The 24,103-nt window shown below is 52.9% G+C and overlaps 1 protein-coding gene across 1 annotated transcript in view; it reads right to left on the bottom strand.

Moving 5' to 3' along the window:
• Window positions 1-24,103, bottom strand: part of LOC116950399 (MDS1 and EVI1 complex locus protein EVI1-A-like) — a 277,925-nt gene that overhangs the window by 17,084 nt on the left and 236,738 nt on the right. The window contains exons 5-11 of the mRNA XM_076072793.1: window positions 21,900-22,098; window positions 18,726-18,873; window positions 18,183-18,363; window positions 7,058-8,942; window positions 5,438-5,528; window positions 3,052-3,302; window positions 1,895-1,972 (exon numbers count right to left, since the gene is read on the bottom strand). Of these exons, the coding sequence (XP_075928908.1) occupies window positions 1,895-1,972; window positions 3,052-3,302; window positions 5,438-5,528; window positions 7,058-8,942; window positions 18,183-18,363; window positions 18,726-18,873; window positions 21,900-22,098 (2,833 nt within the window). The remainder of the gene's footprint in view (window positions 1-1,894; window positions 1,973-3,051; window positions 3,303-5,437; window positions 5,529-7,057; window positions 8,943-18,182; window positions 18,364-18,725; window positions 18,874-21,899; window positions 22,099-24,103) is intronic.

The raw sequence follows: 24,103 nt of genomic DNA, 5'->3' as shown, positions 1-24,103 counted from the left end.
GGCGGATTTTTGTACGCCTCTGGGCTCATAATTTAATAATAATAAAAACTATCTTTCGAGCTGTTTAACGTTTTACTTTCATTTTTAGCATTGTAGAATCTCTTCGGTGTAGAGATATTTGCTTTTGAGATATATGACCGTGCATTATAATTCCTTGCGCTAGAACCGAAGTTGTCATTAACCTGAAGGATAATTGCTGTTGCAACTTTTTATTTTTACCCAAATCTTCCTCACAAAAAGGAACCTATCTGCTCTCAGCTGGCTCTTCATCGTCATTGTGCACGAAAGGCACAAGTGCGAAGATCACAAAGTCAAAAAGGAGTAATGGTAGGATTCAATGACAGTTTAACACGTAGGCTTTCACGACCATGAATGAGTTCAATGATGACGTCACCCTGCTGCTCTATTTAAGACCGGGAGCAAGCGAGGGCTTTACCATTCTGGCGAATTGCCCGATGATGCTGGATGTAATTATCAGCGAAACGTTGTACTCAAACTGTAAATGTTGTGGATTCACTCTTCAACACACCGGTGGGCTAAAGTAGTGAACTATTTTGTCTTTTGTCAACGTGACACGTTTTTGCTGATTGGCCGTGTCGGGTGGTGGAGGGTTACGACACATTTATAAATAACGCGATCTAACCCAAAAACCTTTATTATGAAGGATTCAATAATATCTGGAGAAGCAAGCAAATCAGCTACAGGACCAAAACCGAACATCATAATAACATGCATGTTCAGTACGGCTTTGTATGCCTGCGAGACTTGGACGTTGAAATAAGACTGACAGAGATTAGATTGTTGGCACTGGAAATGCATTGCTACTTAAGGATACTGCATCTAAACTGGACCCAAAGAGTGACCAAGGTGGCATTAAGAAAAAAAGACCTGGCGATGCAGGCGAGGCTCTTAACCAGTCGAGCAAATTCACTGTTCGAGTCGCACAATGAGCAGCAGACGTCGGCGTGGACGAGCCGGACAAATTTATCTTCTGTGGGCGTTGGGCCGGGGGGCTCTCGAGAGCCCCTTCTCGTGGAGGCCCTTCCGGCAGCAGGGGGCGTGAGCGGAGAAACACTGCAAGGCCTTTACCTTTTACCTGTTGCGAGCGGAGTGTGAATTGAACGTGAAGGCGTGCGCGTGCGCTCTCTCTCTCTCTCTACGACGGCGGCGTCAGCCGTGAAAGCCTCAAAGGAAATGAGCGGCTCGGCACGTTCCAATTTTCTGCGGCTACGGCCGCGATGAATGGAGGGTCTTGGACTCGCGCACACATTTTTTTTTGTTCAACGTTCCACTTTTTCTTTTTTCCCTCCCTTCCCACCACCCTCCCGCTCTGGCAGTGATTATCAAAAGCACATTTTGTCCAGCCACGGTGTCGGGTTTAGAGACCTCGATCAGCGTGGGTGAAACCAGCCCAGGGTCCGGCGTGTTTGCGCAAACGTCGTCGTTAAAAAATAAAAAAAAATCGGTCTAGAACGAGTGGGTGGGTGGGGGGGGTCAGAAACCTGTGGATCTGGAGCCGCGTGTGACTCTTTTTAAGGGCTGCTTCCTGACCGTTATTTATTAAGGGCCACCGCCGTCTCGTATTCACCGCATTTGCGTTGCGGCTCTTAAAATATTGAGGTTTTAGTTCACCGAATTCGGGAAAAAAATGGCTCTTCTTGAAATTTTGGTTCGCCGGCCCCCTGGGCTAGAGGGTCCATCGGCCAATCGATTCGAATTTAGTTTTCAAGAGGAGACGGACTCTTACTGATAATTACATACATCCAATTGTCACCCGCTGTGCTGTTCCAAAACGCCAGGTTCATGAAGCAAACAGACTCGACTGGGTTTCACAGCGAACCGTCCCCCGTTGCCGAGATGCGCATCTCCTCCATGCTGCGATACCGGCACTGACCTGTATGGCTGCTCGCCCGTGTGCGTCCGTAAGTGACGCGTCAGGTTCGCCGATCTCGGGAAGATTTTTCCGCAGTATCTGTAAAACGGGAATCACCGCCGGAAATAATTATTGGAGGGCGCAAATAGTTTAGCAGCAACTCGAACACACACAGAGCGAAATTAATGTTCACAAGTAACAAAGAAATTAGATTCTGTTTTACGAATTACAAAATCTACTTCTGTTGGTCTTTTCACGTGGAAATATTTTCTAATAATGAGCCAAGAATGTTTGTGTGTCCCACGCGTGACGTCACTCCACGTCGACCAGCCCCCCTCATTAATAATCATGAGCGGATGACGTCACTCCGCATGGAGAACCCCCCTCATTAATAATCATGAGCAGGTGATGTCACTCCACATCAAACAGCCCCCTTCATTAATAATCATGAACAGGTGACGTCCTCCAAATGGACACCCCCCCGCCATTAATAATTAGCGGCTGACGTCACTCCGCATGGGGGGGGGCGAGGCGCCTCCTCCCCCCTCCTCAGCGTCAACTGACAACCCTCACTACAAAGGCAGAACCCTCACGTCACGTGATCTCCGTAACGCTGTTGAGACATCAAAGTAAAAAGGACGTCGTGATGAACAAGGGATTATAACCTTTAAATGAAATAGGTCTGTGTCACTGCGGCCTTACAAATTGCACACTAATTGATGCAATGAATATCACGTTGTGGTCTGCTTTTCACTTGCAAGTTTCACATTTACTGCAATACACCAGTCCTTGGATGGGCAGAAGGCGAGTAATATATGTTCTCGTCCATCAGCCAATAGGCATTGCAGACCAATATTATTCAGAATCATTTTATGTAAGCAAGTAGACTCTGGTTGGACTGGTTTCGACCTTCCGGGTCTCATCAGCGGTGCCAGGCTTGTTATACAACTGTCGTTGGATTGCAAGCTGTCATTGGCAAGAGCACTCTCATCTGACGAGAGCGTCCTCCCATTTGGTCGATCTGCTCTGAAGTCTGCGACTCTCTCATCCGCAATGAATATGAAATAACAGGCGTATTACTAACATAGAGATGTAACAAATCGATCGAATCGAGTGGCCGTGCCCAACGATAGCGCCGCCTTCGATGCCGCCGGATGCCTCCGTGCGAGCCGGCTCACCGGCACGAGTAGCGCTCCTTGCCCTTGCGCAGCATGGCGTCGGTGAGGACGGACGAGGGCGTGCGGAAGTCGAAGGGCGGCGCGTGGTGGTGGTGGTGGTGATGGTGGTGGTGCGGCACGGCGGGCCGCAGGCTCTGGGCGGCCGCCGCCGACTCGAGGGAGAGGCTGCCGAGCCGCTCCAGCTTCTCCGCCACCTTGTGCATCCCGCCGCCCATCGGCCCTGGCAGCACCGACGACGTGCCCAGGCTCTGCTGCTCATCCCCCGCGTACAGAGACAAAGATCCCCACCCCGTGTAGCCTCGACAAAGATCCCCATCCCGCGTAGCCTGAATAGATTTTTTCGGGGCTGTGAGCGATGAAGGCTGGCACCAGCTACTCATTTAAGGCCGAGCCAACTGCCGCCGCTCGCAACGCACGCACGCAGGGTGCACGCACATGCACGCAGGGTGCACGCACATGCACGCAGGGTGCACGCACATGCACGCAGGGTGCACGCACATGCACGCAGGGTGCACGCACATGCACGCAGGGTGCACGCACATGCACGCAGGGTGCACGCACATGCACGCAGGGTGCACGCACATGCACGCAGGGTGCACGCACATGCACGCAGGGTGCACGCACATGCACGCAGGGTGCACGCACATGCACGCAGGGTGCACGCACATGCACGCAGGGTGCACGCACATGCACGCAGGGTGCACGCACATGCACGTATAAATACACATGCAGACGCACACACAGACGCGTACACAAACATGCAGACATGCGCACGTAGAAACAGCCATATTGGAAAATAATATATTCATCCAAGCAAAAGTAAAATGATGTTAATCAGCAGGGATTGGTGAGTTAAATGAAGATAATGTATTTTTTAAAATGTCTGTAGTGGTCTAATCACTGTTATTATAACTGTATATCTCACGTTACCTATGATGTTTAATGAAAAGACTTACCCAGAATCTCTGTACGAAGAAGCAGGAGACAAAAGGTAAACACGCAAAACATTCGTGTCAATTGTAACAATGGATAGTATTCCGAGGTGTGGTTTCCCTGCACCACACGAACGGTGTTGGCAGATGACAAGTGCTCCCACGAGGCCTTTGGAAGGATTTACAAAGGCTGGGCTTGGCCAAAACAAGTGCTGCTTATTAAAAAAAGATTTGAGTAAGTGAAAAGATTGAACATAAAAAAAATGTATATATATACTAACTTGATGTATTCCAACTCAAGAGCAGTGCATTTAATAACTCAACCCTCTTTTTGTAAATGTATAATTAATTTTATAAATATATAATTGGATTCAGGATGCAGTGGATATAAAAAAAATAAGTGAATGTCTGCAAGAGCAATTTTTTTCTGATTTCTAACATTGGCAGTTATTATTTAATGAGTAGTTACACACATGGGAGTAAACTAGCGCACCCGGAGAAAACCCGCCCAATGATATCTCCATACAGATGGAAACATCTTCATATATAGAGGGACTGCAGAGCTCGCATAATTGTTGGAAGCGTCAGTTCTCCACCTTGCTGCTGCCTTCCAGCTTGGTGCGTGGTTTCCTCAGCAATTGTGAGATGCGATGCGCACGAAGCATGTCGCTGTATAAAACTCAACATTATGAAACCAAACGAAGGAATGTGGATCCGCACACCGACGCCTCAACGCTCATGCGAGTAGGAAATCACTTTTACACTTTCCCAGAACTCAATTCTTATTGACATTGTCATATCGTGCATGGCAGGCAGCTGGTCACATGACCACAGTGATGAAACTATTTATTGTGCCAGATTGAAGGGTTTGGGGTCGGAAATAGCCCCCCCCCTCCTCCTCCCCACCTTTCAGGTGACAATAATTACGATTGATAATTTAACAGAGAAATTTATAAAAAGTCTAGTTTTTTAAACAATACAGGAATTTTACTGTACATCGAAAATGAAAAAAAATGTGGGACCACTCCCCCTCTGGTGTCGATTGACAAAGACAAAGATCCTCCATATAACCTTAACAGGCTGTTGGGGCAAGTGCTGTTAGCGTGCACCTATGAAGGCCGGCATGGCACACGAGGCGGTAGGTGGCCAGCACCAGTGACGATGTTTACACGCCACACTGGTTACTCATTTAAGGCTGAGTCGACCCAGGTGAGGCCCAGGACAGGTTCAGATCTTCGTTACCGGTGTTGGCCGTGAGCGGGAATCGAACATGGGCCGGCCGGGTTCATAGCGCAACGTGATAACCGCTTCCCCGTACACACAAAGATAAAGATCTCCCGTATAGCCTTAACAGACTGCAGGGGCAAGTGCTGTTAACGAGCACGCGTACACACACACACGCGCACCCACACAGCACAACATGTTCTCACGCACTGAAATGGCCGGCAGCTCACCTGTGGATGAAGCAGCAGGTTGGGTGACGGTCGAAGGTACTTCTCCTTGAGTGACTCCATCGGTTCCATCTGCCTTCTCTTCTCTACCCTACTTTGGGGCACAATGACAAAGCATCAATTAGCTGGGTCATAGCACTGAACCCCCCGTCGTGTGAGAGCGTGCGGAGCGATTCCCTGCCTTCACGCTGGATGTCTGTGAACAAGAGAATCATAGCTCATCGGATTCCTCCAGTGGAAATAATGATTCTGATACGATTTAAAGTAATAATAACGATGAGCGATGCTGCGGAGAAGACAAATAACATGAATTCCTGCGCCTCCGATTAGAACGGTTGACTACGTACGGTGTGAAAGAAGTTCAGCATACATAGATGCAACATATCGATATGCAGATGTTAGGTCTCTTTCGTACAAACGTCTCCACGTGAAACATAACAGTTGGGGTGCGTACGAAATACTTTAATAATTTTAATGTGGAGAGAGACGCATTGTCTGGTTATTTCATTTAAACAGGGCCCATCACACCAACATACAATAATGTATTTTTTGCATGGAAGCCCAAAACTATTAAGATAGCTAGTACAAGATATTGAGTTTAAAATATCAACAAAGCAATGTACCCCCCCCCCCCTCCTTAGGAGTGTGTTTGTTCTCTACAGACAGACACACACACGGGGAAACAAGAGGACAAACAGACAGACACACACACACGGGGAAACAAGAGGACAGACAGACACACACACACACACGGGGAAACAAGAGGACAGACACACACAGACACACACACACACACAGACACACACACACAGACACACACACACAGACAGACACACAGACACACACACACACAGACACACACACACACAGACACACACACAGACACACACACACACAGACACACACGGGTAAACAAGAGGACAAACAGACACACACACACACACACGGGGAAACAAGAGGACAGACACACACAGACACACACACACACACAGACACACACACACACAGACAGACACACAGACAGACACACAGACACACACACACACACACAGACACACACACACACAGACACACACAGACACACACACACAGACACACACACAGACACACACACACAGACAGACACACAGACAGACACACAGACACACACACACACACAGACACACACACACACAGACACACACACACACACAGACACACACACACACAGACACACACAGACACACACACAGACACACACAGACACACACACACACAGACACACACACATACAGACACACACACACACAGACACACACACACACAGACACACACACACACACAGACATACACACACACAGACACACACACACACACAGACATACACACACAGACACACACACACAGACACACACAGACACACACACACAGACACACACACAGACACACACAGACACACACACAGACACACACACAGACACACACACACACACCCCCACGCACTCGGGCAGGGAGAGCGCAGCTGGGTCCCCATTGGCTACTTCTGTCAGGATCCGCGGCAAGACCCCCGCTCGGTTGGCCGGCGTTCGCTTCCGGCGCCGACGGGCGCCCCTCGCCGCCTCTGGCCAGTGGCTTCAAGCTCACCTGTAGATGGGGTCCATGAAGAAGGGCGACGGTTTGGCGTACTGCAGGAAGGGGTGCTGCGCCAGCGCGGGGGCCGGCGCGGGCACGCCCCGCTCTCCGAACACGTGGTTCCTGTGCGGCTCGGGCCGCCGCTGCCCGTTGCTGACGCCGCCGCCGCCGCCGCCGCGGTTGCGCCCGGTCACGCTCAGGTCCAGCGGCTGCTCGTCGGCCCCCCGCCGCGAGGGGGGGCGGCCGTGCGGCGAGATCGGGGCGCCGCCGCGGTCGCGGCCGCCGCCGCCGCCGCGGTCGGCCGCGTCGGCCTGCGGCGGCGCCCGCGCGCCGCCGCAGGCCGACGCGCGCCGCTTGCGCAGGTCGCAGGGAGAGTCGGCGGTGAACGCGGCCGATGCCGCCGCCGCCGCCGCCGACTCGGCCTTCATGGCGAGGGAGGAGCGTTCGAGCGCCACGGCGGCGTCGCCCAACGGGAACGCCGAGTTGGGGAACGCCGGGATGAACGGGAACGGGAAGACGGAAGGGTACGGCAGGTGCGCCATCTTCTTGTCGGAGAAGCCCACGAGGCTCGTGCCGAAGTACCTCTCGGCGATGGAGGCGATGGCCTTGATGGAGTCGTTGACCGAGCCGACGACCCCGGCGGAGGAGGATGACGAGGAGGTGGCGGAGCCCTGCTGGTTGGCCACCGACAACGGGAGCGCAAACGGCGGCTGCCGGGAGAAGAACGGCTTCTTGCCGGAGCTGCCGCCGAGGAGGCCGTTGCGAGGCGGGGTGGCCGGCACGGCCGCCTTGTCCGCCTCCATCTTGATGGCGTCCGCCCGCCGCTTCTTCCTCCGCTCCTCCTTCTCCGCGTCCGTGTCGCCCTCCGAGCCCGTCGTTGGCTCCAGGTCGCTGCCCACTGGCGAGCTCAGCCCGGCCTCTTCCTCCTCCTCTTCCTCCTCCTCCTCCTCATCCTCCTCCTCATCTTCCTCCTCCTCGTCCTCGTCTTCTTCCTCGCGATCCTCCTCCTCGTCCTCGTCCGCGTCGCCCTCCGTCATCTCGTCGCTCATCTCCGACAGCTCGCCCGTGGACGTGCGCCGCTGCGCGTCCCCGGCTCGCTTCTTCTCCCCCCCGTGAGCCGCGGGGCCGTGAGCCGTGGGGCGCGAAGGCGACGACGACGGCGACAATGGTGACCGCTGCGTCGGCGTCGCCGCCGCCGCCACCGCCGCCGCCGCAGCCGCCGCCGCAGCGCCGCGGCCCTCCTCGTCTCTGTGCGGCTGCTGCTGGCTCCGACTGCCCTCTCCGTACAGCCTCTTGAGCAGCAGCTCGGGCCTCGAGTACAAACTCGATGGAGACCCCGCCTGCTGCTGCTGCTGCTGCTGGTGCTGCTGCGGCAGCAGCGGAGGAAGCGGCGGTGGCGGGAAGAGCCCCGGAAAGTGCGCGGCCAACGGAAATCCGGATGCTGCTGGGAACGTGAGCCCCATGGCTGCATGGTGGTGCTGCTGCTGCTGCAGGTGGTGGTGGTGGTGGTGGCCGTCCTGCCGGAACAGCTCCGCGAAGGTCGTCGGCGGGCGATGGTGGTGGTGGTGGTGGCGGTGGTGGCCGTGGTGGTGGCCGTGGTTGGCGAGGGAAAACGGCACGAGCGAGCCCTTGTCCGGCACCGAGCCGGGAGGAGGCCCCAGGGGGTACATGGAGCCGGCGCCGCCGAACGCGAGGGCGGCGGCGGCCGCGGCGGCCGCGGCCGAGGCGGCGAAGTGGCCCTTGCCCTCGCAGAAGCGCCGGTGCTTGTTGAGCGACGAGGCCGTGGCGAAGAGCTGCCCGCAGTCCTTGCAGCGGATCTGCGTGCGGCAGTCGGCGTGCATGCGCTTGTGCCGGCACAGGTTGGAGAACTGCGTGTAGGACTTCTGGCACACGTCGCCTGCCGCCGGACAGACGCGGGGGGGGCGGGAGGCGGAGGGGAAAAGATAAGAAGAGGTAAAGGCGCAGCCCTGCAATCGCTAGCTCGTGCCAGCAGCTGGCGGAGGGGCCGCCCTGCTAGAGGAGGCTCTGGAGATGGCCCCCATAGACGGGAAATTTTCCCGGCTCGTCCACGCTGCTCGGACGTCTTACAGCTCATTTTGCGACTCGAACAGTGAATTTCCTCTCGGGAGGGTAGCTTGGCCTATTCTTCCACACTTGCTTGATGATTGTCCGCGGGAACTTTTTGTTGCCGGTATCAAATTGAGGGAGAAATCAAATAGGCTTCTTTATTGCCGGAGAAGTTAAAGCCTATTTCTTTTTTATCGTTTAGATAAACGTCTCGGAAGAGGTGGGGTTTACCCACACTTTACCCCACTACACGTGACTTGCCCAACGACGGATTGTGCTGTACCCGTGTATGCTGCCGGTGCACGGAGGCCGAGACATTTAAAGAGACTTGCTTAACGTTTCAACTGCCGAGCCGCGACGATGGCATCCAACTGATGCCTGCTGGATTGAAGGGGAGAGAGAGGGAGGGGGAGTCGTTTGAGGTCGAGGGCTTGGGGACACCGAGAGAACGGCGCAGCCAGCGGCGTAGCCATCGAGTGTGCAGGCGGTGCAACTGCGCTCAGGGGCCTGGGTGCCAGACTTCACAGTTCCATTTCCATTTTCCATTAATTTGGTATAGCCCTGTGAGCCATTTGGCTCTAAAATTGGGTGCAACCGCAACAAACAAAAAACAAAAACATGAACAAGAAAACATCTTAATGTGACTGTGCAAACAGAAAATCCAGGAAAAAAACATCAAAATATTCCTGAAATAACACCGTACACCAACGCTCTGTGCAAAAATCCCAGTGGGATGCAAGTCAAACAACAACAACAACCACAAGACAACTAAGATTAAGGCCATCAGTCTAACTCCGTACTACAACAAACAAAAACATGGCCAAACCAAAAAACTTTTCGAAATCACCAAAATAAAGCCATAAATGCAACGTAACAGTGATCATAGGGACTGTGACCGAATTTTTAACAATAAACTACATAAATAACATGTAACACCAAATTCTAGAGCCATAGCTGGCTGCATGAGTCACTCCACAACAACAGGAGCATCAGTCGGAGGGAATCCACGGTGACGAGATGTTAACAACTTCGCCTGGTATGCAGGAGGTCCGTGGGTTCGATCCCGATGCCTGCTGTATATGTGTAATTTATACAGCAGGCATCTCACTGTGGTCGCGTGGATTTTTCTCCAGGTCCTCCAGCTTTTCCCTGCACATTTAGAATTGAAATGCGTTTAGTGTATTTGGCTTCTATACATTTCCACGTGATAATCCACTTCGTTGAGCGATCATTCGTGTGGCCAGGTCGCTTCTAAGAAAAAGAGCTGTATAGCTCAGTGGGCCATACCTGGTAAAATAAAAATAGTTTTTAGTTTAGTTTTGGAAGAAGGCAGAGAGAGAGAGAGCCCTAGGTCAGGGGTCGGCAACCTGCAGCTCCGGTGCCACGTGCGGCTCTTTAAGGGCTGCTTCTTGACGCTATTTATTAAGGACCCCACCGTCTCCATATTCACATTGCATTGCGGCTCTTGAAATATTGAGTTTTTTGTCTTCTTTCCGAATTAGAAAATAAATGTCTCTCTTCTTGTTATTTGGGTTGCCGACCACCTGCCCTCGATCCATCGCACCAGGACCCATGCCAACGACGCCGTGGCACCGGGGGACACAGCAGGGTGGGCACGCCGCGCCACGTGCCGTGCTCTCTTTATAGACATCCTTCATGGGCCCCCAAGGCTGCTAGAATCCGGGCTCCCACCCGAAGGCTGCCTGCGACCAACTCAAATTTAAAACTGTCTCTTTGCCATGACAAGGCAGCCAGGTGACACCGAGGTTTCACAATGGCCGTGATCTGTCATTAAACCGGGCTGCTGTATGCCTTGAGTTTGAGGAGGCGTTTCTAGGCTTCAGTCCAATCGAAGTCTCAGCGACACCTTCATCACAACTCAAGCTGCCCCCCACTCCTAGAGGCGTCAACGCGACCTCCCAAATCACCACAGGACTGTGAGCTCCAGGTTCCACCTGTAACCACCTGCATGCCCCCTCGCACGGAAATGCTGCTTCATATAAATCATGGATGGATGCTGAAAGGAGTTCTGTTTTATTTTATTCCTCACACTAAACACGAAGGTGATACATTACTTGCCGATACTGCGATAGGACTGAACTCTGAAACGTCTATGAAGAATAAACATAAACTCTTTCGGTCTTTCGGTAAAGTCACGTAGATAGAAAAAATAATAGATCACGACGTTTCAAACGCAACAAAAGCAATCGTCTTTAGGTGAGTCGTGATCGATTATTTTTTCTATCTACGTGACTTCGCCGAAAGATCCAAAGAGTATGAATCCCTGCAGTCACGAAAGCTTTAAATCAATATACATGTATCTATGTGTTTCTGTCTCTCTGTCTCTCCTGCTCGATCTCCCTCTCTCTTGGTCTGTGTGTGTGTCTCTCTCTCTCTTTTGCTGTGTCTCTTTATCCCACTTTGTCTCTGTCGCTCAATGTCTCTCTGTCTCTCTCCATCTGTCTCCCCTATATCTCTCTACCACACCCTCTCTCTCTCTGTATCTCTCTCTATCTCCATCTCTCTCTCTCTCTCTCCATCTCTCGCTCTCTCTGCCTCTCTCTCCATCTCTCTCTCTGCCTCTCTCTCCATCTCCCTCTCTCTGCCTCTCTCTCCATCTCCCTCTCTCTGCCTCTCTCTCCATCTCTCTCTCTCTCTCTGCCTCTCCATCTCTCTCGATGCCTCTTTTCTTTAATTACGTCTTGGCGAAGCGCAGCCGTAATCATGCGGATGACGACGCGTGCTGCGCCGCTGGGGGAGATGCTGTCCGCACGGCGCGGGGCACGGCGATTGACGCGAGCCCTTCCTCTCCCGCTGACATATGTTGCTAATTTAGTGGCGGCTTTAATGAACTGCCATTCGGAGGAGTTTATGTTTAATTTTCTTGCCTTGCATAAACAAACAATTGCATCTGCAGGGCACCCCAGTGATAGCCAGATTTATTTTTTATTTTTTTAAAGCCTGTCACTCGTATTAAGTAAACGTGAAATTGTGGTGCTCCCAAGACAAACAGAATAATCGACGATGTTTGTTGCCGATTCATGAGAATCTCGTGTTTTGATTTCATCTGCACATGCTGTTTCAGCGTCTGGAGCTGTCTGAACGTCCGTGCGAATCTGATGAGAGCAGACGGAGAGTCGCAGCTGCGTTGTTACGATGCGTAGATGCCTCTTGATCCAGCGCTTTGGAGGCTGGGTTTGGTAGATCTCAAATCGTTGTGGCATCTGAACACCCATTGGGCTAAGTGAGGTGGCCAGGAGACAGCAGTACAAGCAAGCAGATCCTTGAATCCATCTGTGCGAGGCCTCGTGTGTTACCCGCCTCAAATGTTTGGTGGCCTCTCTCCGGGTTCACTAGTCCATGGGCCAGGGCAGAAATCGGTACCACCTAAGGCTGTACCAATTTCGTCGCACGGCTAATAAGAGTGAATTACTTGATTACACCACGGAACCCTGGATGGTTATCACATAAATCACTGTTATTGGCCACATTAAGATAGCAGAACTACGAGAGAGTAATGCCATCCCAGGTAGAGTAAAGTTGAGTGACGTATCTGGTCTGGGGCACATGGACTAAATGGCCAAACGTACTGATTGATGCATGGTCCTCTTGAAACTTGAGAATGAATGTGGCTTCCCTGGGTAAACAGAGAGTACGGGACAACTCTCACAACTTACAGAGGCAACACGTGTTACGACGAAACCATGGAACTGCCGGGCCAATCGTAAATATAATAAAATGGACGCAAACAACATCGGATAATGATAATTAATACAAAGCAGGCGGCGTATAATGGAAGCTATGAGCAACTTGGACATGAATCACAGCACACTGACCATTTCCCTGAAATCCCCCCGACTAACTCTCATTACTTTGCGCAAATTATAACGAAACCACGAAGAGACCCCTCATTAAAGTGGCCCTGGCCAATTGGTGCAGATGCTTGGCCAAGACAGCGGCGATTTTAACCGTGGATTAAAAACGAATTTCCTTAGAACTCCTTTTTGTGTTTAGTTTGTTGTCCCCACGCCTCCGATTAGCGCAGTTGGCTACGAACGGTGTGAAAGAAGTTCAACATGCAAACGTACACAGCACACGACAGCGGTCTCTGCTGCCGCCATTTAAAAAATGAACACTATATGGTTACACAGGTCACACTGGGATGATGAATATGGATCGCATATTTCACGAAACTAGAGGTTAAGGTGACAACAAAACGAACGAAATGCGAACAAAAAAATGGGTCCCAATTGCAATTTACAGACGATTCCTTCGTGACGACATCGCAGCGTTGCATTCAACAAACTGCGGCCAAGTTACGATTCTATACGGGAAGCCGTCACCATGTTTTCTCGGTCAGCGCAGAGGTCACCTGTCCATGGCTCAATCTCCCGGCGCGGCAAAACAAAAGCGCGGTGCGAGTTTCTTAAATCTTCCCCCCCCCCCCCCTTTCCCCCGCCTGTACCGCCCTCTATCGACGCGGCCGTATAGATTGGTAGCCGTAGTTCGCCCGTTGGCAGGTCACGCATGTGGTGGGGGTAAAGCGTGGGTTACTCCCACCCTCTTACAAGGCAGCTTTGTCTAGTGTGGAGCAGTAGGCCAAAAGGCCTCTAGCAAAGAGGTAGGGGGGGGGGAGAGGAGGTGCGGGCTCTCGAGCGCTCCCTGTCAGCCGAGAGTCTTGGGCCAGCAGCGCCGCGAGCGCGGCAATTGCGGGGCTGCGCCTTCAGCGCCTTCTCGTCACCGTCGCGGAGTTTTACGGCGACTCAACTTTGCGTTGTTCCACCCACCCCCACTCCTGCCCACGCCACCGGCCCACACAACCTCCCCACCCTACAACCCCCCCCCCCACCACCTTGCTCTTTGCCGGTCGCTGCGCCCCGTCTCTCGGCACTTTATTAATTTAGTGACATTTGTCTGGGCCGCTGCAATTTACGTGAGCGCGCCGTTGAAGGAGGGCGAGAAAGTCATTAGCGGCCGGGGGTGAAACGTCGCGTTGGGCTAAGGGGGCGCGCAGGTGGGGGGCACACCCCCACCGCCCCCCCCCCTCCAAACCCGGCAGGGCGGCGGCCAGTGCGCGAAGGGCGACGGACCATAATTAGCTGTCAGGAATTTAATTAGGCCTGCGACTGATGAACATGATATTAAAGATCCGGGCACATGTAAATTTCACCCGCGATCCATCTGTTAGCGTGGCTTCTCATTAGGGACGCTCCCCGCCCCCCCCCCCCCCCCCCGCCGCTCCTCTCCCGTTATTAACGGGGTAATTAAGGAAGTCTGCGGCCCGAGTCATCGATGGGTTCTAATTACAAGGGGTCCCCCGGACAGACCGGGACATTGTAATCTAGGATAATGATCGGCGAGTTTTACAAGCGCTTTGTGCCCCCCCCCCTCTCCCTCCTCCTTCTCCTCGTCGCCCTCCTCCCTCTCCCACCCCCCACCCCGAGTGATCTCCCACCACATGCTGGTCAAATGTTACATCTGTAAGACGTACGAAGTTGGCACTGTCGTGGTGCTGCAGGCAACATGTTCTTGCGCTGCAAATTACCTCCTCCTTTACCCTAACTAGCGCTGCGACGCCGAGTCTGATGGCGCTCCTCCTCCTCCTCCCTTCTCCTTCGGGGTTTAGAGAGCTCTCGGCACGCGGAGCGAAACGTCGGGACGCCGTGCCCAACGACACGCGGCACACGACCCCCAAACACGGCGGCGGCGCCGAACCGCACAGATTACGGTTCATGAATGAAGGACCCCGCCCCCCGTAGGGCGAGCGAACGTAACTTGAAGGTGAAGAATGTCACGGCGATCGCCCCGTCGGAGGAGTCGCGCCAGAGGGGTCGGCGACCAAAACAACAACGAAAGCCGTTTTTGTCGAATTCGGTACAAGATTAAAAAAAAATCAGTATTTCAAGAGCTGCGATCCACGCGGTGAGAATACGAGACGCTGGCCCTTAATAAATAAGGTCACCAAACGGTTCCTTAGTGAGCTATCTATGTATTCTGTCTCTCTGTGTCTTGGTCTGTGTGTGTGTGTGTCTCTCTCTCTCTCTCTTTTGCCGCAAGTTGCGCACGCCTGGACTAGCGCCACCGAGGCTGAGCATCACAGAGGGGTGAACTCACGTGTGTGCCATCGCTGCGTCGTGATTTTTGCCGCCGTTAAAAATAATTCCAGCGGAGATTTTGTTCGAACATGGAGGGCGAATTAAGGCCGCGTCATTATTGTTGGCGGCGCAATGGCCTCTCAATGGGAGGCCCACAATCGAATTCCCTTGGGGTGGAACAGTCTGAATAGGTGGTGGTCGTTGCCTTGCTGACCTTTGCAGGACAATGGATCATGCTGACTGGGATCTGAAGTCTATACGCTGATGCCGATGACTTAGTGACGCTGCTGCTGCATTGGCAGTGGTGCACCGGCACAAATAACAAAAAGACTCACTGGACAGTTCAGTCAAATTACACCGTGGCCTTTAAAAAAACCCAACTATAATAGGCAACGTTTCAGGCAATGAGCCTTCTTCATAACGCATACATAGAGAGGCTAGAGAGATTTAAAGGCTCGAGAGATTTACCGTTAAATTCTTATCAGGCACCATAGTGTTTAAGTGCAGTCTCCAACTCTAATTAACTCCATCTCTCTGCTGTGAAGAAGAGCCATAGGTGAAACCGCCGCCGATCATTTACTCCTCCTCGCAAGGCGACTGCAGCGTTATTGACGAATGAGTTGAGATTTTTCTGTCATTGGCGTGGAGGAGCTCACTGCTGCTATCCCGTGGCTGCTCCACGCACGCCTGATGTGGTTCGCACAATCTAACCGTGGTCGGAGCTTCCGCGGGCGATGAGGCGCCGGAAAGATTAATTTATAAAGTTGATTTTCTCTCTCGCTCTCCGCTCGGACGCAGTAGGTTAACGTTTGAAACCTGACGGGCATCCTCCACGATTTTTAACTTCTCTTCAAGGGAAGAAAGTGCAAACAGTACAGCGGGCATTTATTTCCCAACTAATCTTGTGACGTGCTCTAGTTTTCTCGTACTTTTTCTCGCCCCCCCCCCTCCCCTCTGCTCTTTAACATCATGCACTTTTTTTTGCTTTGCGAGAGACGGCAAGCGCCAGTGAGCGCCAGCGAGGGCTGACTATACCGGGGACGCCGCGGCTCGTGCCGGCGACATTAGCATAAGTTAATGCGGCGTTCTAAAAACCCCATCGCATGACACGCATTTGACAACCCATTCGTCACCCGGTTAAGCAATCAGCTATGACAACTCATTATTAGAACCATCAGCGTTCTATAATGAACCTTTACGTACTCGGCAAACGAGACAAATGGATGGCAGCGCCATCTGCACACGTCCATCTGTTTTTTTTTTTCTGCAAGAGAGCAAAACCCCAACTTTGAAAAATCACAGTCCCCCCGACGTCCCCCCGACGTCCCCCCGACGTCCCCCCGACGTCCCCCCGACGTCTCCCCGACGTCTCCCCGACGTCTCCCCGACGTCCCCCCGACGTCTCCCCGACGTCTCCCCGACGTCTCCCCGACGTCCCCCCGACGTCTCCCCGACGTCCCCCCGACGTCTCCCCGACGTCCCCCCGACGTCTCCCCGACGTCCCCCCGACGTCCCCCCCGACGTCTCCCCGACGTCCCCCCGACGTCCCCCCGACGTCCCCCCGACGTCCCCCCGACGTCCCCCCCGACGTCCCCGCGACGTCCCCCCGACGTCGAGTGGGCACTTTGACTGTACAGAAGTGGGGGCACGGTGAACTGGTGGCATCGGCTTGCCAGGTTACTCCCGGGTCCCATGTTCGCAATTTTCAGGAATAAAAAAAAACGATAAGGGAAGACGTATAAGACAAATACCCAGTGGGATGCGGGTTTATTCACACCGAATAATCATGGATAATTGGATGTGAAACTCATTTCAAGTGTTGTCTCATGTTCATTTGCTTTAATCAGTAGTCCCAGTGATAACTCTGGACCACGGATGTTTAGTCACCACATGTTGGTGTCACCACGTGCGGTATATTGGAACCATACAAGAAAACTCTTAGTGCCCCAAGCAGCTCAAGGGACTCCGGATTCAACAAAAAATATCTGCTCAAATTAAGATCCTAAAGAAGAGGAAGCAAATGTATTTATTTATTTAAAAGCCAGTTAAATCACTCCCGAGAAGATGGATACAAATTGAGCAATCATTGGAAGGATGTTATTAACCAGGTAAAACCCTAACTGCTTTGTAGTGGTTGTCATCTATCATATCCGCCGGGTACTCCGACACCACACAGCACTCGCCCTCCCCCTACCCCACACCCCCACCCCTCCCTTGCTCCTCCCCCTTTCTTACCTATATATAAAACCTCTTACCACGACAACTCTCTCTCACTTCAGCAAAACATTTTCTTGCTGTGGTTTTCCCACCTGATGATGATTGCTTGTGTTGCAATCGAAACGTCGTGATCTAATTTATTTCATTTTCTACCGACTACGTGACTTTACCCAAAGAACCAAAGAGTATGGATCCCTGCAGTCACGAAAACTTCAAATCTAGATTAAATCACTCCCATCGCCTTCTGGTGTACGTACATTTACTCTCATGTCGTCACACCTCGACGTTTGTGGACAGTTCTCTCACCTCACTCGCACGTCTCTGGCTTTCTACTCTCCCACGTGGATATTTTATACATCCATAGGGCCGGGCCCCCACAAGGCATTTCTTGATCAGGGTCCCCAAATGGGCCAGAGCAACCACCACTGGCAACAACAAAACCACAACAACAACAACAACAGCAGTCGCAACAGCATTGATGATGCTGACGATGATGCCGACACTGCTGCTGCTGATGATGATGATGATGCTGACGATGACGCTGATGATGCTGATGATGATGACGACGACGGTGCTGGCGATGACGACGATGCTGGCTATGATGCTGACGATGACGCTGACGATGACGCTGACGATGATGCTTACGATAATGACGATGAGGCCGACGATGAAGATGACGCCGGTGATGACGATGATGACGACGATGAGGCTGACGATGACGACCACGATGACAACGGCAGGAGAGGAGCGGCACTCACAGCTGAAGGGCTTGATGGTGCTGTGGATGTGCCGATGCTGCTTGAGGCCGGACGATGTCGCGAACGTCTTGCCGCAGTCGGTGCAGGTGTGTGCGCGCGCCCCGACGTGCTGTGAGCGGATGTGCCGCTGCAGGTTGCTGGGGTCGGTGAACACCTGCGTGAAAGCCACAGCGGTGAACACCTGCACGGAAACCACGACTGTGAACACCTGCACAGAAACCACGACCGTGAACACCTGCACAGAAACCACGACCGTGAACACTTGCACGGAAACCACGACCGTGAACACCTGCACAGAAACCACGACCGTGAACACCTGCACGGAAACCACGACTGTGAACACCTGCACGGAAACCACGACCGTGAACACCTGCACGGAAACCACGACTGTGAACACCTGCACAGAAACCACGACCGTGAACACCTGCACAGAAACCACGACTGTGAACACCTGCACGGAAACCACGATAGTGAACACCTGCACGGAAACAATCGCGGTGAACTACATCGTCGTCGTCGTCGTCGTTGCTGTTGTTGCCGTACCTTGTCGCAGTTCTCGCACTCGAAGCGCTTGCCGTTGTCGTGCGACATCTGGTGGCGGATCAGGTTGGACTTCCAGTTGAAGGCCTTGGGGCACTGGTCGCACTTGTACTCGCGCTCGTCCGTGTGGATCACCATGTGCCTTTCCAGGCTGCTCGCAAAAAAACAACAACAACGGCACGACGGGGAGGGTGCAGGGAGGGGGGACGTGGCGATGGAGCCAGCGTGAGAACTCATCCCGTATGGAGCGCCGTTCTCATCAGCTCCATTCTCCTTTTCATACAAAAACACAACAATTATTTCGTCAATAACACTGTGGCCTGAACACAAAAAAAGAACAGGTAACGTTATGAGCAACAACCCTTATTGATTGGACATGAATGCTGTTCTCATTGTCTGGAACTCCCTTCCCTCCCAGCCATCCGTGCCGAGAGTAAAAACAAAAGTTTGGTTCGGCGAATTGATCGTAAGTGGTCAGCCTCATCTCCACTGTCAAATCTGTGCCACGTCCCCCCCCCCCCCTCTGCCTATCGCCCTCTCATTTCTGAGAGCGTGAGCTGTGCGATCCAGAACTAAACTATGTAAACTATTTTTTTTGTTACCAGGTAAGGCCCACTGGGCTATACAACTCTTTTTCAGAAGTGACTTGGCCACAAATGACGGCTCAAGGAATTGGCTTAACACGTTGAAACTTATCGCAGCCAAATATGGAGGGAAAAATCAGAGGACGCGGAGAAAAATCTCCGCGAAGCCGGACCTCGAATAGTGCCATGTCAGGCACAGCCGACGCTCTGGAGAGACGGTCTGGCCGAGCTGGGTTTAGCAGGACGGATGTCCCAACAAAAAACGACGTAGTATAACGTGGCCCATCGACAAACGTGCAGTGACAACGGGGAGACTATAAAAAGCTCTCGGAGAATCAATTTTGAAACGACCGCCAATAGAATAAATGGCAGTGGTTCTTTGTGAGCCGTATATCGGCTGCTGGTGGCTCAATGGGATCAAGGGTTAGGGTGTGGTGCGTGATTTAAGAGGCCCCCCGATAGACTTGGGCTCACACCCCCCCCCCCTCACCTCACAAAAGATCGCTCAGTGCCCCAAATTGCAACACGAACCCGGCGATTCTCCGGATCGGTTCCTCTGGCGGTTTATTGAGAGGTCATCTCGAGAGTTCATCTCGAGAGGTCATCTCGAGAGGTCATCTCAAAAGGACAAGGGGGTTGTGCATTGTCAGTGGAAATGTCCCTGGATTCTGGAACTCAATGCCCGTCGATGAGATGAATCTCTCTCCAACTCGAACTCCGTCCGCCGGGCTTTTAAGAAACAACCAGCAGCAGCCTTTGGTTGTCTCACGCAAATCTTCGTTTGAAGGGGGACGCGTTTACGTTCCTGAGATTATGAACCAGCTCGCTGCCAGGGGCTGGGTACACTGACATAGCCTCCCCCCCCGCGCCCCCCCCCGCCCCCCATTCACCCGGGGCAACCAGAGAGCACCGACTCGGATATTTCTTGACTTATCGCTATATCCACAAACAATTACACTCGGTTTAAGAACGCACAATTTGAGACAAACAAAGAACAAATACACACTTAAAATGAATATTATAATATATTTTTAAGGTGCTCTTAAGGGGCCGTGAGGTCAAAGCTGCCTTGAAATTTAAGATGAATTTATTGACGTGCAATGTTCATATAATCAAATCCACGAACTTCAACTATTTTATACTGTAATTTTGTTTCCTTCAAAGGAAAAGTAATATAAATAGGGGACGTTTCAGGCAATAGCCCTTCTTCATAGCCAAGAGAGAGAAATCGACGTTACATTTGTTGAAGGCGTGATTAACTGAAGTGTTCATTATCCCCAACACCCACGTCGTTAGTGACAGTGCAGACAAATGTTGGTTATAGAAACTGTTGAGATCTACTCTCATATATATACTGCGTGTGTGTGCTCTCCCAAGAGGAAATAAAACATACATCACCCATTTAGCTTCATAGACTCTCGGGGAAAGTGCTTTGAGCAAGAAACCTATAAAATATGCGAGTGGTATAGCCAGCACCAAGCCTGGCGTATGCTGTTTGCTCACACCTATTAGAGACCTGGCATAGCGCACGAGGTGGTGGCTTTGCTCGCACCACGCCCGGCCACCTTTGTCTAACCAGTAACATCACGCCAGGTACTCGTTTAAGGCTGAGCCGACCTAGGGGAGGCGCAAGACCTGATTGTAATATTCGTCACCGTTGTTGGCTGCGAGCAGGAATCTAACTCGGGTCGCCGGGTTCATAACACAGTGCGCGCCAACCACACTACCACTCCCCACAACGCGAAAATGTATTAATTAACTAATACATAATCACACACACACAGGAACACGGTACGCAGACACACAGACACACACACGAGATTATGTAACAGCGTTTACAGAGACGTGTAATCTGCCAAAATTGACTCGGACACACAAGGCCGAATGCGGCCAACAGGACCGCCCCTCTCTCCCAACAATTTTCCTTCCGCATGCCTCGTAATCCATGCATGGACATTAAAGTTGAATCCTGTTTGGCTGTAAAGTTATGAGATATGGCGCGAAACGCAATTCAAACAGAATTACTCAAAACAGCGGCTCATCTACCGTAGGTGGGGGGGGGGGGGGCGATCGAGGTCTGGAGAGGCCACGGTCGCGTTCCAGAGAGACACAAATCCAAACAAACCCGCGCGTGGCGCTTGCGTCAGAGCGTCGAGCCGGCAACAACGCTGACGGCCTAAGGTTCGAACCCGGGCAGCCCCTCTGGGGGTCAAAGGGGTCAATGCCACCAACTCTCCACCGCCAGGTCCCGCGCGGCCGCTGCGAAGCTAGAGACACGGCGGCCACCTCCACGATCATCGCCGACAGCATCGCTGTCCGACAATGATGGTGGTTGTGGTATCAGAGAAGGGCCCCCAGAAGAGTGGAGACTCATCGCACGGGCGGAGACGCGACATGAACAGCAAACAAATGACGACGATGAATCGACGAGCAGAAGCATCGCCACGCAATCTGCAAAACGACGACGGCTGCTCGATTCCTGCGGCGGCTGGAGCGGAACGGACACCGCCGTGGCCGAACGACGCGCGGCGTCGGAGAGCTGCGGCCCCTAGCCTCGACACCGCAACGAGACGCCGGGGCGACGTGGCCTCACCTGTACGCATTGGGGAAGATGCGGTCGCAGTCGCGGCACTCGTAGATCTGCCCGGCGTCCGGCGTCGCCGGCGAGATCTCGGGCCTGAGCGAGGCGAGCACCGAGCTGCCGCTGTGGCACGAGAACCGCTGGTGGTGCCGCAGGTCCTGCTTCGAGCGGAAGAGCTCGTCGCACTCGCCGCAGCGGAAGCGCGGCTCGTCTGTTTGAGCGCACGCAGACGCGCCCGGCGTGCCGTCATCGTCTTCGTCGCCGTCGTCACAGTCATCTCCAGCTATGAGCAGGCATACCCCAACACCTACCACTGCGCCTATCACGACCCCAGCTGCTACTACCAATCTCTAATTCCCAGCTACGGCCAGGCCAAACGAGCGCGTCAACCCTCCCCTAACATAAAGCCAAAGACAAAGCTCCCCCGAATGGCCTTCACAGATTGTTGGTTGCCCACACCACGCCCAGGCGCCTGTCTCTCAAGTGGCGATGTTTACACACCACACCAGGCACTCATTTGAGGCTGAGTCGACCAATTGGAGGCCCAGGAGCGGTTCAAATAATCGTCATCGGCGTTGTCCGTGAGCGGGAATCGAACTCGGGTCGCCGGGTTCGTAGTGCAGCATAGCGCTTAGCGCTAGACGACCGCTCCCCCCCCCCACACACACACCGACCTACATAGATACACCCACATGGGTACTAAAATAGTAAATGTACACACACATACGCTGACACACACACAGAGTTACGTGCACACGTGCATACATGTTACATATTGACACAGGCACGCACGCGCATACAGTCACGGCTATATAGGCGCACGCACGCACGCACGCCCAAGCAGCCCACACACGCACGCCTACACACCGCGCACGCGCGCATGCAGTCACACAAGGTTTCAAACCACCGCAGCCTGACATTCAAATAAACGAGCAAGCCCGGGACATGTGTTTCCAGTTAAATCATCGACGGAGGGCAAGTGTCGAGTTGGCAGCGAAGCCCTTCGCTCAAAACGTCCCAACGTCAAACTTCCTGCGAGCTGGAAATCGCCGGCGAGCGCCGCACGAGCGGGCGAGCGAGCGAGCGAGCGGCCTCGTGAACGATGCCACGAGGCCGCTTCCCAAAGCTCTCGCACAGTCGATGTTTGGCGCAGAGTCTGAACAACGCTTCGTTGTCGCGCAACGGGGAGCTTCTTTAGGGATCGAATAGAAAGAAGCTCGTTGGACATCATGCCGAACAAGACGCAGCACAACTCAATGAAAAACACACACACACACATCAGATAGCAGCTACAGTAATGAGTCTGAATGTGGAAGATTAACATGGCGAGAACCTACGTTATCATTTAACAAGCATAAAGCGTCAGCGTTCAGGAGGCTCACATTTGAATTCAAGTCGGACGCAGATTCAAGCGCACTTCCAAATTCCTGAGCCAATGTCATTTCGTTCTTATCGCGGCCATCGCCACCACCACCACCACCACTATCATCATCATTACCCTGGTGTTTTTAAAAATACTTTTCCTGTCACGGGACTGCACGACTACACACGCCGTCGTGGACGAAACGCGACTTGCGGGGGGGTTGGAAACGCGACGCAGGCATTCGTGTAATTGGAGCCGCCGTTTGCGCCTGGCGTCACCAAATTACGGCGGCGGGGGGGGGGCATTACGAGGCCGCCGCGTTCCCCGGCACGGAGGGCGGGGGGGCACGGCGCTGTAGTCGGCGCCAAACCAAACACGGGGAGCCGTGCGCGTCGCTCGTCCACTCGCGTCGCACACCGCGCGCACAGCTCCTGGGTCGGCCGCTCGTCGTGTTCCCCTACTCCACGTGCTGCTTCTACTCGGTGACTCTTCTCTCGTCCCATCCACTGTTCTTGTGTGGAGACCCACAGACTTACACAGAGACCCACAGACTTACATAGAGACCCACACACACTTACACAGAGACCCACCCACTTACACAGAGACCCACGGAGTTAACATAGAGACCCATAGACTTGCATAGAGACCCACAGACTTACATAGAGACCCACAGACTTACATAGAGACCCACGGAGTTAAATAGAGACCCACGGAGTTACATAGAGACCCACAGACTTACATAGAGACCCACAGACTTACATAGAGACCCACACACTTACACAGAGACCCACGGAGTTACATAGAGACCCACACACTTACACAGAGACCCACGGAGTTAAATAGAGACCCACAC

Source organism: Petromyzon marinus, chromosome 39 (assembly GCF_048934315.1).
Source record: "Petromyzon marinus isolate PM22_M1 ecotype Great Lakes invasive population chromosome 39, UKy_Petmar_22M1.pri1.0, whole genome shotgun sequence".
Taxonomy (NCBI): domain Eukaryota; kingdom Metazoa; phylum Chordata; class Hyperoartia; order Petromyzontiformes; family Petromyzontidae; genus Petromyzon; species Petromyzon marinus.
The sequence above is the reverse complement of the archived record's forward strand: the minus strand, read 5'-3'. Positions and strand labels throughout refer to the sequence as shown.